The 18,556-nt window shown below is 38.5% G+C and overlaps 1 protein-coding gene across 2 annotated transcripts in view; it reads left to right on the forward strand.

Annotated features, from left to right (window-relative positions):
* GLRA2 (glycine receptor alpha 2) overlaps window positions 1-18,556 on the forward strand; it is a 207,326-nt gene that overhangs the window by 43,033 nt on the left and 145,737 nt on the right. For both annotated transcript variants that reach the window (XM_070289801.1, XM_070289800.1), the window contains exon 4: window positions 7,471-7,694. In XM_070289801.1, the coding sequence (XP_070145902.1) occupies window positions 7,471-7,694 (224 nt within the window). The remainder of the gene's footprint in view (window positions 1-7,470; window positions 7,695-18,556) is intronic.

Consider the following 18,556-nt stretch of genomic DNA (forward strand, 5'->3'; position numbering starts at 1 on the left):
CCAACCCAGGAACTAAACCAGCATCTCTTAGTTCTCCTGCATTGGCAGGCGGGTTCTTTACCAATAGCGCCACCTGTATATGTAAAGTACACAGCTGTATTATTGGATGAGATCAAAATAAAATACAGTTGAGTTTGACTAAGTACTATGATGGCTGATGTCCTAGAAACACTCAAGAAATAATAAGCACAGTGCCACTGAGAAGTAAAAAACAGTGTTCCGCTGTGTTTATGAATTCTCTTTCAGACTATTAGGATTGTGTTTAACAAATTACTGTACTTCTTGATGTCCTTGATGTTAGAAAATAATAATTTACCTCAACATTCATTTCCACTGGCATGTCAGACATAATACAACTCTACCATCCATTTTAATATTATTCTGACACAGCATTGTCCAGAAATGAAACTTTTGGGACTTTGACCATATGTGGTGCATTAAGAATTTTACTCAAGTAAGATAGTTTTGATAGGATTGTTAATTAACTCATAAGAAAAGCTCAACACGGAAAGAAGACTCCAACTTTGGACTTGGCATTCAGTGTCTGTCTCTCCCCTCTTGGTTTTATCTTGATAACAGAGGGGCAGATATTCCAGCCGCCCAAATCACTATCACCAGCTTTACACGATGGCATTCAATGACAATACTTGCACGACCTAATGCTGATTGCATTAATTAGACCCTTAAGTTGCTTTGATTAAATTTCCTCATTGCATCTTACCCTCAATCAAAAATGTAAATATAAACCTTTTCAATGTTCATTAATGCAAGATAAAGCTAAACATTCAAGGAGATGAAAATGAAAACTATGGATATCCTTGTTTTCCTGTGTCTTTAAGAGCTATTGAAGGTGTTTAATAAATGGGCTGCCTAGGTGCTTCCTGGTCACTTACTAAAGTGTCCTTTGTCATATTTCCTATAAGAAAACTTGGAAATCATTGCCCAAGCGTAATATCAATGGCCTGTCTACTCTGCTGTATGAGATGTACTGAATCGCATGATCAGAAGAATGATGCCTATATGCTTCTTTTATTTCTTAGCTTCTGATATAATAACAAACTGAATTTGGCTTTTAAAAAGTATCTGTATTTTCTTCAATCATGGCTCTTGTGTGAAACTAAAAAAAATTTTTTGAAACTCTACCACGCTTAAATCAAAGAATAAATTCTCATGTCATGTAGGGTAGGGGCTAGCAAACATTCTCTAAAGTGCCAGACAGTAAATACTTAAGATTTTGAGGACCAGATATTTCTGTCACAACTACTTAATCCCACCCTTTCAGCATAAAAGCAGCCATAAACAACAGTAAGGAAATGGGTGTGGCTGTTTTCCAAAAGAAATAAACTTTACTTATAAACACAGATTATGGCCAAATTTGGCCCACAGGCTATAGATTGTCAATTCTGGGATGTAAGGCATCATTATTTAAATAGACATTATGCAGGTGATCATAAGAACATGAGAATTGTTTCACTTTGAGAAGATCTTACCATTCCATATCTTTTAGGCTCTGCTTAGGTATCTACCTGATGCACCCAGAGAGTGTCATCAGAGCCCAAATTTCCCTTACCAAAACCCTGAGACTCTACTGCTCATGAATATACTCATAAAATATGGCTCAAAAGATGGTCAAAAAAATTAAACAGAAACAAATTCTTCCTTGAACTCTTTAGTTGACAAGATATCAGACTCTTAGCTTTTCTGCACAGTAATATATGTAGTTATTGAGGATGTTGATTAGTGCTATGAATGGGGGGAGAATAATAGTTTTGCTTTCCCTATGTTTTCTGGAATGATTTTTTTCCCCAAGAATGTATCAGAATTTTGAGTTTCTAAACATGTTGATTTCTCTCATATCCCACTCTTATCCCACAACCCTTGTCAGCATTATTGAAGAATTTAGTTTGGACGTTTGTTTCTAAATAAGAGGCAATAAGTATCTGTTTGAAGAACTCAGTATGACTTTCTTTTGGTGCTGTCCAGTGTGCCCTATTATGCTTCATGAAATCCTACTAAATTATTGTTGTTACTTACTCCCTGCAAAGAACAGGCTCACATAGGGACTCATATTGCCTCTTACTCCTTTGGTATATTAGTGTTGAAGATGTGCACCCACAGGACAATATATTTGTGTTATTCTAAAGAATATTTTTATGGACCATTATGGTCATACACATTATTTCAAAATATATACTTCTGTTCCTTGAAAGTCACAGGGATCTGTTGACGGTCATCACTAGCTGACCCTGTGTTAAGAGTATTCAGTGGGACAATTTTTTTGTTGTTGTTTATGATTCCAAAAGACTCATTAGACCAGAAAGGGGTGGATGATGAGACAGGTTATAATTTAGTTTTGGAATATAAGTTTACCATTTCTTTTTCTTTCTTTCCTCTTTTTCTTTAGCTAGTGATGGCAAGTTAATTTACAGGATGAGGGGTATATTTGCAAGCCCCTCCGTCCTAACACAAAGGCACAGTTCGGGAATACTGATAGTGTCAGTAATGGTCAAGAATATTTGCATGCTATCTGCATGCAGCTGTCCCCAAGGTTGGGCCATTAGAAAATGGAGAAGAGACAGTCTCCTCAAACCTTCCAAATAACTGCTTGGAAGGATGTGGGTGAACAGAATGTGGCTTGAACCTGTGAGTGCTGGAGCATTCCCCATGCCAAAGCGGCAGGAAATAGATTGCAACAGCAGGGAGCGGGTAGAAAGAGCTGAAAGTGTACAAAATGTGTCTACTCAGAGAGTATCTCTAGAATATGATTCCAGCTCCCCAGAATCTTCCCCAAATTCCACATCTTCTGCTGGTTACTGCTGCAGGGTGAAGAGTTGTTTTATCTGCAACCTGAAATCATGTTCCCAAAGAACTGGATAAGATGTATGTAGATAGCCTCTTAGGAGAATGTATGGTTGCTGTAACTGCTGGAATGATGTTACAGGCTCCTTTTCATTCTACAGCTGCATAAGCAACTCATAAAGAGATGCTAACTTACCAGGAATAGCAGGTACCTACATTCTTTATTTCTAACTTAAGGGAGAACCAAGAATCAACCTAACATTTTGTTAATCTAATACAAGGTGACCTGGTCTCTAAATTTAAAATGCAATGTTAAAACCTGAATTCATCATAAAGCAACTGCTCCTCCCATAATTTCAAATTCAAAGCTAACTTTCCATATTCAAAGCTAGCAGATACTCAAGATGATGAAAACATTACTGCAGGGTAGCTGGAAGTTAAAACCAAAATGCCATATAGGTCTGTGAAAAAATCCACAAAGCATATCTTTGAAAACTTTATGACATAATTGGACTGAAAAATATATACATATAAAATAAAAAGAGAGAAGTAGTAAAGCTCAGTATGAATGCGGATGAGATAGAGCGGCAATCCCCAAGTACAAACGCTAGACTAAATATAATAAAATAATTCAATTTAAGGAAACAATCTTTGTGGCATGGGCATAGAACTAGAAGGTACCAAAATAGTAAAACTTTAGAAATTCTAAATTTGATGTGAAGTAATAGTATGGAATATAGGTACCTGTGTTACCTGTGTTAAGAATATATAAAGATTCTATGACTTACACATAGCTTTTGAAAAATAAAAGATATATGCATGCATTTACACACATACAGACATGGACACACACAAATAAATATATATATACACATACACATACATTTTTAATTTAAATGTTTCCATTATCTAATCTAGTACCCAGGGAGTCAATCATAGAAAATCAAATTTTAATACAAGGAGATACATCATTTATTTGAAGTAGAATCTGTCTCTGGAGAGACGAGGTAGTATAAAAGAAAGTTCAGTCTGCACTTAAGCATGTCTCTCAATGTTTACTTCTCCTTTAATATTTCATTAAACCTAGAAGCAAAAATAAAGACAAAGAAAGGCTACAGAGCAATATAACTATCTTTGGTGGTTTGGAATATCTTGAGAGAATAAACCTATTTGTAAATAAACAGAGGCAGTGCATGGATAAATCATGTGTCAAATTTGTACCCTATATTGAAAATGATAGTGAACTGAAAGAATTATATAGGCATAGCCCTGGAAGATCTTTTCTTTGGCTATCATTTCTCTATATCCTTGGGTGTTCTTTTCTATTTTTTAAGTTTTAAGGGTTGCCATTTATTCTGGAATAATGTATCATCATCATGAACAAAATTAAGGAAAATTTTAATTCCTATACATTATAAAGAAAAAATACTTCCAAAAGATCTAATAAAAGTCTTATTTCATATAATTCCTGTCACTATGGCATAAAATATATTTCCTCCTCTAACTTTTCCACTTATCCTTGCTTATGAACAGGCTAATTAATTTATTTTAAATTAACTCTTAGACATTAAGTGGTTCTATTGTGATAAGATAGATTCAGTGCTCTTTTTTAAAGTTCTGATAGTGGAAGAAAATTCAAAATAGAAAAGTAGGAAACACTGGAGAAGAAAACTTGTGGGAAAGACTTTTTAAAAAGATGTACATTAGCTGTGAAAATTGAGATTTTTTTAAAAAGGTCAATGTTTCATATTTTATGTCACTAATGTAATATTCTCTGAAATCTCTCAACATGCATATTTGAATCATTCTCAGGTTCAAAGGAGGACTACAATGATGTTCTCCTGGTGATTTTGTTGCTGAAGACTCACTCTCTGACTTTTCATGGCCTCTCTCATTCTGTTTCCTTCCGGAGTAGGGGGTCTCCCTATGGCCTAAGAAATTTAACCCATTCATCTCTGTTATTTCCAGCTGTCATTACTTCCTATACTTGGAATTTTTCTACCTCCAGAATTGACTAAGAGATGACATCCTCTTCTCTCCTACCTCCTACTGAAACAATCTCATAAACCCTCACACAAAAAATTTCATTAAGGATAATTTGTTCCCACCCTAAGGAAAATAAAAGGGGTAGTTATCACATAGTGGAAACAGTGTATTTTTTCCTTCAGGAAATCTTCAGAAAATATCACAGTTGGTCTATCTAGTACCTATTTATATGCAAATTGGATTAGTTTATTTTCAACAACCCCTGTTTTAGTTTTCCACAAATCACACATTTCCATTCTTTCTGCTGCTGCTAAGTCACTTCAGTCGTGTCTGACTCTGTGCGACCCCATAGACGGCAGCCCACCAGGCTCCGCCGTCCCTGGGATTCTCCAGGCAAGAACACTGGAGTGGGTTGCCATTTCCTTCTCCAATGCAGGAAAGTGAAAAGTGAAAGTGAAGTCGCTCAGTCGTGTCCAACTCTTAGTGACCCCATGGACTGCAGCTTACCAGACTCCTCCAGCCATGGGATTTTCCAGGCAAAAGTACTGGAGTGGGGTGCCACTGCCTTCTCCATTCTTTACTCACACAAAACTCCAAAGCTTCCAGTAACTCCTGTTGCCAATGAAACACTGAAGTGGTCACCTATTTCCAGTTACTATTCTCTGATTCCTTTCAGTTCAGTTCAGTCGCTCAGTCGTCTCCGACTCTTTGCGACCCCATGAATCATATCACGCCGGTTTGGATAATTCCAAAAGTGCAAAATATGTGATGGGGAGAACTTTTAAGATTTTGCCATTCTCTTGGTTCACTCTTGAAGGGAGGGGACAGCCAATGAGCAAATAGAATGGAATGGAAGCTTCCCTGGGCCCACAACAGCACCCCTTTAGGTCTGGGAATTTGCTTTGCAGGCCTGGTGTAAAGTAAAATGAAGTTGTTCAGTTGTGTCCGACTCTTTGTGACCCCATGGACTGTAGCCTGCCAGGTTCCTCTGTCCAATAATCCCAAATAAAAGTCAGCTGATAAAATTTTCCAAGTCAAAAAGTCCTTATGTTGTACAATAGAGAAACATACAGTCATTATTAAAAATATTTCAGCTTTTCCTAAGAAGCTAGGCTTTGATGACTGATTTCCAGAAGTTAGTAACTATTTGATTATTAGCATTCTTTAAACCCACATGGGCCACTCTTTCTAAGAACTGCCATTTCCAAAATACTCTACCAGCCTGATTGTCAAATGGCTGTATTACGGCGGAAAAGTCATGAGAATTTGGAGAGTTTAGTGATTAAGGAGAAGGAACTGGATTGGTGCTTTTTCATCCACCCTGATCTTTACAACCTAGTTACAATTTTTCTTTAGGCTCTAAAGGGATTAACCAAAACAGACCATCCTGAGGTGGTCTCCATCGTACCTGATAGAAAAACCAACCATCCAAGTTTTGCTTATGACTGAGTGGGTTCCCTGAATGTGGGACTTCTGAGGCTAAATTGGAAAAGTTCTTAGGCAAACTAGGACATGTTGGTCACTGTTATAGAAAAGTAAGCAATGATCCAAAATCCTGATGCCAAAACAAAGATGGGGTGACAAAGCAAATGAAGGTGGCAGATGTGGGCAACTGTTAGCTCTGAACCATAGTCCCGCTTAACTAGGGAATACTGTTAAAGCCTCTATTGGGTCTGCTCTGTCAAGCAAAGCAACAATTTCCATGAACCTAAAGAACGTTGAGTAAAAATCCTCTGAAGAGAAGTTACTGCCTCACGCTGATTCATTAGTACAGAAGAAAATTTCCAGGCCAAGTGGGAATGACAGGGTGTACCTGAGTTTCCACGGGGAGCAACACCTTTATCAAAAGATGTCAGATTAGGAAAACATGAAAGAGATTTCTGTTTTGATGAAGCATCAGGTCGACTACCATATATACAAGCCATTCAGAGAAATGATAAAATATTTAAGAGTTTCAAAAGTAAGTAGCTCTAAGGGAATTATCTTGTCAACATGAAACATCTTAATATTTATGTTGATGAATTTAAAAAAGACTGCCCCATCATATCACAGTTTTATAACAAGATTTCCACTACAAAATTACAGCGTGGCTTTTCTTCTGCCTAAAGCATCTGAGAAGATTGAAAACAGAGATCATGTCATTTCTGATTTGGAAAATATATCAGTTTTATTTGACAATCTGCCATCACAGACTGACTGCTGTACTTACCATTATCTTTTTCTACAGCAAAATTGGATAGTTGTTATTTGTTGTTTAGTCGCTAAGTCGTGTCTGACTTTGCAACCCCATGGACTGTAGCCCACCAGGTTCCTCTGTCTGTGAGATTTCCCAAGCAAGAATACTGGAGTGGTTTGTCATTTCCTTCTCCAGGGGATCTTCCTGACCCAGGGATCAAACTCACATCTCCAGCATTGCATGCAAATTCTTTTCACCCAGAATGATTACATTAAGTAAAAATTCAACCAACTCAACTTTTTCCATGAGTGTTCTGGTTTGGTTGAGTCTTCTTTTTTTCTCCCTTTTGTTCCCATTCCTAATAGACTTGAGTGGTTTATTTTGACCAAGATATACACAGTCTGGTTTATTCAGATACCAACATGGCATGCATCAAATCAGGGAGAAGACTGAGGGGAAAATATGTCAGAGTGGTTGATAGATAACTCTTATGCATGGCGTTTCTATAGGACTACCGAGTGAATATTTTTCTGAGACAACAGTGGAATGATTCACGGTTGGCATATAGCGAGTACCCTGATGATTCTCTGGACCTGGACCCATCGATGCTGGACTCCATTTGGAAACCAGATTTGTTCTTTGCCAATGAGAAGGGGGCCAACTTCCATGATGTTACCACGGACAACAAATTACTTCGTATTTCAAAAAATGGCAAAGTACTCTACAGTATCAGGTAAGCTTCCTTCAGCTACCCTTTGCTCTCTTCTCCATTTTTCTCCTGACCTAGAGCCACCTGACTCTGCAGGGCAAATGGATATGAATATTCTCCTTTGTGGTCTCTTGTTTATTATTTGAAATTAAAGTCATTGAGTGTGCCAGTGGTTCTCATTGTCTCAGAACTGTAATCTTCCACAACCAAAATATATTTGGTAGGATGTTGGTTAGGTGATGGTATCATATAAATGTCTGCACAAATATGTTTTTTGATTGATTCAATAAAGGAAGTGCAGGCCATTTAGTTCAATTACTACTGAGCAAAGCATACAAGTTTTTGTATGTTTCATTCAACATACATTTCATTTCAAATAATTATGCCATTCTATAGCATTTAACCACACACACACACACACACACACACACACACACACACACAGATTCAATGGTTCAGTATGGTCACTGACGGCATACTTAGAGCTCAGAGAATGGAAAACTGGTTCTAATCTCAGCTCTAATTCTAACTAAACATCTGATCTTCATCAGTTAACTTTTCTTAGGCTTGAGCTTGGGACAGAAAATTCCTCAGATGCACTTTTACTTTTGTATTCAAATATAATCTTTTCCAGAATCTTTATCACCCTATAATCAAAATAATCTCTCTTTTCTGAACCATAATAATAGTTTTTCTGTGACTCTATAAGGCTCTGACTTCTTCCTGACCCATATTTTGGCTACTTCTATACACAAATATAGCATAAGAACATAGATTTTTGGAACCAGGTAAATCTAGAATTAAATCCATGCTTTGCTACTTGCTAAGTTACATAAGCTATACCTTCAGTTACTTTAATTGGAAAATGGGAAAATCTGTATTTATCTCTGAGTATTCTTGTGAGAACAAATTATATACAGCAGAGGTCAGCAAATATATTCTATAAGGGGCAGATAGAAACTATTTTAGTTTTGCAGGTCAGGTCTCAACACTGTCATAGCTACTCAATTCTGCCATTATAGCACAAAATGGTCATAGACAATACTCAAATAGATGTGGCTGTGTTTCAATAAAACTTTATTTACAAAAACAGATAGACTAGATTTAGCCCTTTGGCCATAGTTTGCCAACCCCTGATATATAGTATATACAAATACTTGCCACAGTTCCTGACACACATGGTATGTTCTCAATAAATGAAATGATGGCTGTTTATATTTTAAAATTAACATTCTTTCTAAATAATAAGTCCTTTAAAGGACTTGACTTTAAAGTCAAGATATTTGGATTTTCCATCTTTTATACCCCCTCCCAAACAGCCAAGATTGTGTATTGTATAAGAGAGATACCAAATATATTGAATAAATATTGACATTTTAAAGATCACATTTTATATATTACATTATAGAATCCCCCTTTCTCTCTAATCTTACTACCAAAAAACAAAGTGGACAGCAAGTATCTTTGCAAATGATTTTCACAAGTTTGCAGACTCACCACTCACCACCATCAAAATTGTATTTCACAACTCTATATACAATTTAGTTCTGTACTGTACATTCCATTCTTAACCTAGTAATTTCACAGCTTGCTGATAGTGGATAGCTGCAATGTCTTTTGGAAGGAAAGAGGCTGCTCATTTGTAAAAAGTGGCAAAGTCACTGCTTTCACAAGAATCAGGGAAACTTCCCCTACTTTATTTTTAAGGAATTTAACTTTATTTTTATAATTTTTTAAAGGAAACGGAATATTCCACATAGTGATGCATTTGGTATAAGATGCAGTATTGGGCACAACCTAAGTTGATGTGACCTGATGAAATGGGACATACGTAGAGCATGGTGCTGGGAAGGAGAGTTATAAAAAGCAGCACAGAGTATCAGCTGCTCCAGCTAACCCTCTGGGCCTTGGGTGGCATTTGCTCTAGTAAATACCTGGCGTCATGCACTGCTGAAATAAAAGTAGCTTTTTTCCCCCTTCTGTTCTATAAAGCCCTTGCATTCTAGAACCATGAAGAATATAATGTTCATCAGACTAGACCAAAGGCAATTCTTCTATCTCTGCTTCACACAATTGTTTTGGGTTGGGTGGAGTTTGTCCTGTGACAGACTAGTTTCGACCTTTCCTTCATGGTGGGTATTCTATGAAATGAGGGGAAAGACCCTTGGTGTAAGAGAACTTAAGGAAACATAGCTGTAGGCAGATTTGAACTGCAGGAATCTAATTATTTGTCAGGAAGTGTTTTCAGTGAGCCAGACACCGTGCCGGGCCTAGAGATCCAGAGCTGAGTAAAATGTGGTCTCTGCCCTGGAAGGGCTCCAGCCTAACAAGGCAGGCACACACAAGACAATTTAAGTAGCAGGAATCAATAGGAACAAGGGAAAGAAAGGTGGCTCGAACTCTGCAAATGAATTCTGTGACTCAAATATTGTTAGAATTTGGGGGTTGGCACCTACACGCCTGTTTATTTGAGTCACTTGGCCCATCTTAACTAAAGGGTAAGGAATTAGTGCTAATACATGCCCAGCTACAGGTCCAACTCAAGTTTAAAGATCAGTTTCTGATGTCTAAAAGGTGCTGGAAAGTCCTTGCTGACATTCCCTTAGGAAAGACTTTCTCTCAACTCTCAGGTTTACAATGCAAATACCCGCAGGAGAGGGAACATGTTCTCAATTCATACTAAACTATAAGGAACTGACACGAAATTTTCTTTCAGATAGTAGGTTTAATGTCTGTGAAGAATAGTGGAACGAGCACGTTGGATGCCTGAGAGGAAAAATCAGATAGGACGAAGAGAGTTAAGAAAGATACAAGGAAGGGATACAACAGAAGCACCAAAGACAAACTCATGAATTGCCTCCATCTGGCACATGTGAATAATTACTGCAACATTGGTCCACATTAAAAAAATAATAATAATGTCCTATGGGTATGCTTCGTATTTGAATTGTCCTGAAACCTAAAGCATATGGATAGAAGCGCTGCATCCAGGACAAATTCTGTACTTTCTTAATTTTGTAGTAGCAGAGGTAGAATTAACTCTGCATGGAGACCAAAGCCCAAGGCTTTGATGGCCGAACAAAACAGAGAGAGAACTATGCAGCCACTGACTTGATAACAAGCAAGATTACACTTCCCACAATGTAATGTATCTGTTCATCAGAAGACAAAAGTTTAAAAAAGGGAGTAACAGTAGACCAGAAATCCATTAAGTGTCCTGCAGATTCAAATACCCGGAGTACCTGAGTAAAATTCAAGCAAATATACAGTGATGCAGGACATAGTCTCTGTTGGCGAAAAAGTGTCAAATTTGTTTCTGTCTACTTAACCTCTGATTTCTATTTTTTAATTATTCACTTCCCTGACATGTTTGATCTTACCCTGTTTTGAAGCTTTTTTGTTGACCCACCCCATTAAGTACTGATCATTCTTGACCAAAGTGTAAACAAGGACACACATCTTGCTTTGTACAGTCTCTTCAGAGATGCTCAAATTCTAAATTTATATTACTTAAAAAGGCCAAAATCCATAATGAAATAAAGTGAGCCTTGAGTATCATACATATTATTGGTCAAATAATATTTACTGAATCAAGTATAGTAAATTGTAGTAGAAATTAGGACATCATAGCATATGGTGTGCATTATGAAAGAAAAAAGGAGAGGGTGAGCATTTTTAAAAAGAAGCAGCTGGTCTCAAATGTCCACAATGCCTTTGCTAATATCTGTTTTCTTCCCTTCCTTCTCCTTCTCTGAGAATTTTCTGCCAGAATGCTGACTTTTATAGACGCATAGGATTTTTTTTTGGAAGGTATTACCTTGCAAAATATCCTTCTGTTACTGATAAGGAAGTGACTTCTTTCAAAAGTTAAATGAGTTTAAATAATGGAGCCCATAAATAGGAAAGCTCGGACAACAATCAAAGCTCTTGACATCTGTTTCAGAGCTATCATCTCCTACCTCACATTAATTCTTCATTTACTCCAATTCCAATTTAAAGACACAAACAAATACAATTCAAAAGACATATGGTTTTGGAACCAGTCTTTTGGGGACTCAATTTTCAAAGGACTATTGGAGAAAGGAGGTAAGATTTAAGATGTGGATATAAAGTATCTTCAAATTTCACAAATGACCAAAAAGACTGTTTAAATTAAGATGCCACAGTTTTGATTTTGTGTGGGTGGTCAGTTGTGTTTGATTCTTTGCGACCCCATGGACTGTAGCCTGCCAGGCTCCTCTGTCCATGGGATTTTACAGGCAAGAATACTGGATTGGGTTGCCATTTTCTACTCCAGGGGATCTTCCCCACCCAGGATTGAGCCTGAGTCTCTTGTGTCTCCTATATTGGCAGGTGGATTCTTTACCACTGAGCCACCTGGAAAGCCTTTCAAATAGGAAGCTCATTTGATAGTTTTATGTAGCATGTATAGTTTATATAGCATATCTACTTTCTGAAAAAATTTACTATCCTGGGATCCTGGAGAAGGAAATAGCGACCCACTCTGGGATTCTTGCCTGGAGAATTCTATGGGCAGAGAAGCCTGGTGGGCTACAGTCCACGGGTTTGCAAAGAGTCAGACATAGTGACTAAATGCCAACACAAAACAAAGTTATTAAGTAAACTCCTTACCTTCAGGGAACTTGTTGAGAACTTATTCTATTTTTAAAGACCATCAAGAAGCAGATTTTTTATAAGTTACTCTAATGTCGTGTATAAATTATTACTTTTAAATTTATTTATTAGTTTTGGGCTGTGCTGGGTCTTTGTTGCAGTGCACAGGCATTTTCTAGCTGCTTGCCAGGGGCTCTAGAGCACATGGGCTCAGCAGTTTGGACTGTGGGCTTCTCTAGTGGTGGTGCATGGACTTAGTTGTCCCATGGCATGTGGGATCTTAGTTCCCCAACCAGGGATCGAACTCGTGCCCCCTGTATCGGAAGGCAGACTCTTAACCACTGGACCACCAGGGAAGCCTCCAGAAATTCTTCCTTATATAACTTAAATCATATTTGCTACAACTTAAATCAGTCTCATTTTCCTACATTTGTTAACATGATAAACAAATGGCTACCATTTTTATAAGGATGGAGGGATTACATCACTGATTTTGCTTTCATAAATTTTCATCCCACCAGAGTTAGTGGACATATGTTTGGCCACCAATATCATGTTGCTGGTTTCATTTTACAGTGTGTAAAATCAGCACCAAGAAGTTCTTCATGTTGCAGTTTTCAGCTTGCTGCACAGTTTGAGGCCCCTACTCTCAATTTTGTGATATTGAATGCTATCTTGGTTCCTTCTGATACTATAGTCAACAAGGCTTTTAGAGTCAAATACCCTTGAGCTAGGGTCTCTGGCCTCAGAACTAACCGTGTGACCTAGGTAAAATTTGTTCTCCCTCTGAACCTCTATTTCCTCAGCTTTGAAAAAGAGATGATTTGCTTAAGAGCTTTAGTGTGTGTGAAGTCGAAGGTGTGAAGTCGCTCAGTCGTGTCCGACTCTTTGCGACCCCATGGACTGTAGCCTACCAGGCTCCTCCCTGCATGGGATTCTCCAGGCAAGAGGACTGGAGTGGGCTGCCATTTCCTTCTCCGGGGGATCTTCCCGACCCAGGGATCGAACCCGGGTCTTCCGCATTCCAGGCAGATGCTTTAACCTCTGAGCCACCAGGGAAGCTTCCAACTTCAGTTATAGAATGATTGTTATAGAACAGGAAAAAAAGAACATTCTTTATTTAGATGTCAGAGATGAAAATGGAATGCACAGCGAACTAAGACCTGCCTAAATGTTATCAAAGGTGATACTTTGATTATCTTACTCTCAATTTTGATGAGACACATAAGCCCATATTTTTCTATTAGAAGGCAGCTATGCAAAGCTGTGATTTATTCTCTCTGTGCATATCTGGACCATGTTTATCTTTATATCCTATAATCCAGGCAAAATTACATTCTCATTTTCCAACTCTGTGTCCAAATCCTCATTAGTTTTGTGACTTGACTTAATGCAGTAATTAATGACTGTAACATAAGTGCCCACATCGGAATTAAGCAGTGAGGCTTCAGAGAAATGCTGGAAAATGCCATGGAAACCACGATTCCCTTCTTCCTAGAGGCAAGCAAGGTTAGGAGGCTGGGAGGCACTGGCATGCATATGCGCTGGTGGCTTCAGCAGGAAACTGAGCTAAGTGGTGCAGAGGGGGTGCTTTTGGAGAGTGGGCCTCAAAAGAGGTGCAGCTGAGGGTAAAAGCATTAAAGTCTAGAAAGCATGTTCTGTACATGACAGATTCTCCTACAGCATGAGAAGCTGCACTCCTGATTTTGTTCAGAAATACACATACACTTAAGGGCATAATACTGGTTCAAACACAACAGAGTAAGGATCTTACCCTTGTTTGAAGGAAAAGAGGAATTATGCAATGAAATACAAGGCAGGTGGCATGACCACGTGTCCTTGACTGTTTACCTGATTGGACTAGCAATAGCAACCAGTAGGTTATTTTCTTTTTGGAGGTAACTTTCCACTGCATTAATATTCATTAGAGTTTGCTCTGAAGGTGATGGAGCAAAGTACAGAATACCAAGAAGGTAGCTTAGGACACAGGAGCACCACACTTCCTTCCATCATTTACTGTATCCTCTAGGCTCAAAGACTAGCCTCTCTAAGCCCATCAGTTTATCATTCTGAGTCTCACTTTTCTTACTATAAAATGAGATTGAAACAGGAGATTAGATGAAGTCTGAGGCTCTGTCCTAAGTCTATAATAATTTCCTTTGGGATGAGGAAAAATGAGTGGATTCTTCATGTTCCTTAGGGCTTGGGAGACAGCAATAGGAGATTCTGAGTTGTGAGGCCTATCTCAAACTACTTTTGGATCTTTGAACCTTTTTCTCCCAAACTGAATATCTAACTTCTGAGAAGAGGAACCTGACTTTGGAGTGGGGTAGGGAAGGTTGGACTACTTGCTGCTTAAGAGGCAGCCTTATATTCAACATATAGTTTGCACAGAGACTAATACTTAATACTAAGCTCCCTACTGAGAAATTTCCCAATCGCAAATTAGATCATGCATACTCTCTGATTCAACCAGCAGGAGTATCCAAGAGATATTATTTTAGAATGTGTTCATGAATTATGGGTTTATAAACTTTCAGACAATTATACAAAGATGGTTGAATGAGATAATTATTATCTGGATATGTAGACTGAAGGAAATCACTTAGTAGATTTGAGCCAGTAGAGTTCAAGGGCTAGTATGCCATTATTCATCACCTGAATTTTCTTATGACAGGAAACCAAAGGAAATTCAGAGGTCCTGGTGAGCCTGCTCAACTTCTGTTGATGTAGGCTTCTGCCTGGTCCATAGTGCTGCTTTTCAAAGGCTTCCTGGATGGCATTAATCCCCAAATAAACACACATAATATCACCATGATGCTCATGAGACACACAAATTACTTTAGTGCATTCTCATAGCACATAACCCAAAGGAAGGACATTCCTATTTTAAAATGGGAAAATATTGTCCAGCCTCAAAAGTCAGCAGGCCCCTATATGTTAGCTGCTTGTTAAGAGTCAACTAAGTAACTGTACTTGGTTCCAAAGTGTTGTATAATCAAGAACGGACTATCCTTCCATCTGACCAATACTTCATTCTCTCTCCAACCTTAGCCGTGGAGGAACGGTGGCCAACAACTTTCCATCAGTTACTACAACTGAAGTCGTAATGTAGAAAAATGCTAGCAAAGTAACACAATTTTGCTCTCAGCTGTCAGCAGATAAAAGTTACTTTGGTTTTCTTAAAATCACATTGGCAGTTCTTTTATTTTTTGCCAAAAGTAAAATAATCCCAAATAAAACAGCAAGAGAATTGCTATACAATGCTATTCCCTCTTTTTTCAACTCAGCATCACCATTAAATAGCTGTGAACTCAGACAACAGAGTAACCATGGACAAGTTAGTTCTCATTAATTTAATGTGCAGGTTAATAGCATTTTATCTTCATGAATATTTGGTGTATAAATAAATAGTAGCTGTTAAATGACTGAAATTTAAAACGTAACTAAAATGTGGGCAGAATTGGTTATTTGAATCTTTGGTCATCTGAGCTCTTCTTTCTGATGGTGTTCATTGTAGCCCTCTCCTATTCAACACCTTGATAACATTTTCCTTCAGGAAGCATCAAAGCATTTGGAAAAGTTTTAGCTCCAGATTTATCTGTTGCTCTCCAAATTGAATCCAATCCATATTTGGACTTAATTAACACGGGCCCACCATATGTGTGCACATTTTCTGAAGGGACAAGGCACAGATGGGAGCAGATATTGTATTTTTGTCCTTCCCAGCTAGTATTGCTGAATGCATATGGGTGTTTTCTGTGATGCCTTTATGTTTGGTAAACATAGACCTTCCTAGTCAGCCACTGGTATTTCAGTCAGGGGAGAGGGGTAGAACAGCTGATGAACCAGCACTGTTGCCATTCACTCCCTGCAAAACCCAAGGTCAGCATGGAGAAACAGGTCTTATAGTTATTTGGAATTAACTAAAAGGATAGGCTCTAATAGCAAAGCTTACTACCAACCTTGGGTTTAGTTTCAATCTTAGATAAAACTGAAGAAATGATTTCTCACCAGTGTCCTAGCCACATGATTTTGAGCCCTGTTATCCATCTAGCTTCATCCCTCCATTTGATACTCTCAGTATCAAAGTTTGCTCTTGGGGATACTGGTAAGGAACCTGAGAATCTATCAACTCACATACACAAAGGAGGAAATGACTAACAGTACTTGAAATACTACTCTCTCCCTAGATTTTCATCTTAGTAGTCAGGGAAGCCTTTAGCTAAATGTCTATTATCCCATTATGAAAGTGTTAGTAGCTCAGTCATGTCTGACTCTTTGCAACCCCATGGACTATAGCCCACCAGGCTCCTCGGTCCATGGGATTCTCCAGGCAAGAATACTGGAGTGGGTTTCCATGCCCTTCTCCAGCAGATCTTCCCAACCCAGGGATAAGAGTTGGGAGGAGTTTGATCAGGAGCATGCACTGGAATCTTTCCAGAATCCTAATAATTTCCACACCATGACTTTTCAACCTTTACTTATATAAACAGTCTTACCAGGCAATGCCACATGTGCACCTGCCCGTGGACCCGGCTTAGGGCTGGAATGAGCAAGACCGTCTTTATGCTTTACATGATGTGCAAGGTCAAAGCAGCCATTTAATTACAGAACTTTCAGAAGATGAGCTCAAAGACTTCATGCCTTACCTGCCTAGCCAAACTTGGACTGATTTACTTTTGTTCTCTGTGGACAAGGATCCTTTTATGGGTACCTTGAGTTTTAATTCAAGATCATCAAATAATTATTGTAAGTCATACTTCCCTGACAGATCCAAAGGGCCCTCTAAGGATCTAGATCTGTAAGGTAGGTTATCCACTCTGCCCAATCAGTGTAATGAAAGGGAGTAATGAAAAGCCTTTTAGTTGATTGAGTTCAGCTATGTCTGATTTACATAACCTGGAACATTCTTTAAATGAGAATTTGAAAACAACTTTAAAAAGATGAATAATAAATGCACAACTATTGGAATAGACTCCATAAAAAGAATACATATATGTATACACAGACACATATATATATTAATATATTAGTGATATTAAACTATGATCCCTTCAAAGAAACCATTATTTCAGGTGTCTGATAAGCGTGATGCCCAATAAATGCTTGCCAAAAATTGCTGAATGGATATACTAGATTATACCCCAGATGGAGTTCTATTTAACATGAATCCCTCCTGACTAAAGACATGGAGCTGGTCTCCCTCCACGCTCTGTCTTCATCCCTGACCAGTACCAGGGGTTTTTATAAATCTTTAGTTGGGGATCATCCAGTGAATGTTGCAGCCACCACCCCAACTTTCTTTAAAATTTCTCAGTGGCTCTCAGGGATATTAGATTTTCTAGTCAGAGACCAGAGACAGCACTCTGACACACTGCTACTGCCCTGAGTAGAGTTCCATTGCCTACTTTTGCACACTTGTGTGTGTTAACAAGCATCCTGTTGGGTTCTTCTCTGCTGCACCTTCCACTCTTCTTAGCAGCTACCCCAGTTTTTTCTAGTCACACCTACCATATTCTTGGTTGCCAGTGAATTGACCTTGTGTGTTCTGCCTTGACCTTCGCAGCATCCCTCTCCCTGGTGACTGAGGTTCATGACTAACCTCCCTCGCTGTCTCCCTACCCCTGATCCAGTCACTTAGAAGTCTTCTTGAGCCTAATTGTCCAGACAAGGTTTTGAGTAGAAAGTCTTATTTTCCAAAGAGAGTGCTAGTGCCACTGAAAAAATCAGACCTCTTTCTCAATCCCTGCCTATTTCTCTTTCAAACTGTTCTCCTCTTAGTCCATCACATGCACAGTAACTAAAGTCCTCCTTGGGACATGCTGAAGTAGAGCTTCTTAAAATGTGCTCCACAAGATCAGCCCAGCATTAACTGAGCTATTTCTCAGGAGGACCTGGGAATCTGCATTCCTACCAAGACCCTCAGATGATACCTACATTGACCAGAGTTTGAAACCCATTGTGCTAAAGAAGACCCTGATCAGACAACTAGCCTAATGGTATCTTTTAATCCAATGACCACTTAACTCCTTCCCTCCACCTCCCCATATGTGTGGGTTGTATAAATGATGCATGTTTAACTTGATTTCTAACTTGCTCCAGGCTAATTTCACTTAAGAAGGACACTCTTGTTTAATACATGATGTATCCTGTCAAATCTCTCTGGCATTAGAATGTCACATGATTCAGAAATTTCCAAGTATACCTGAGAGGAAAGAGTCAACAGACCTACACGACCTACACTGTACAGTAAAGCTGCCCTTAACATT

Source organism: Ovis canadensis, chromosome X (assembly GCF_042477335.2).
Source record: "Ovis canadensis isolate MfBH-ARS-UI-01 breed Bighorn chromosome X, ARS-UI_OviCan_v2, whole genome shotgun sequence".
In the NCBI taxonomy this organism is placed as follows: Eukaryota; Metazoa; Chordata; class Mammalia; order Artiodactyla; family Bovidae; genus Ovis; species Ovis canadensis.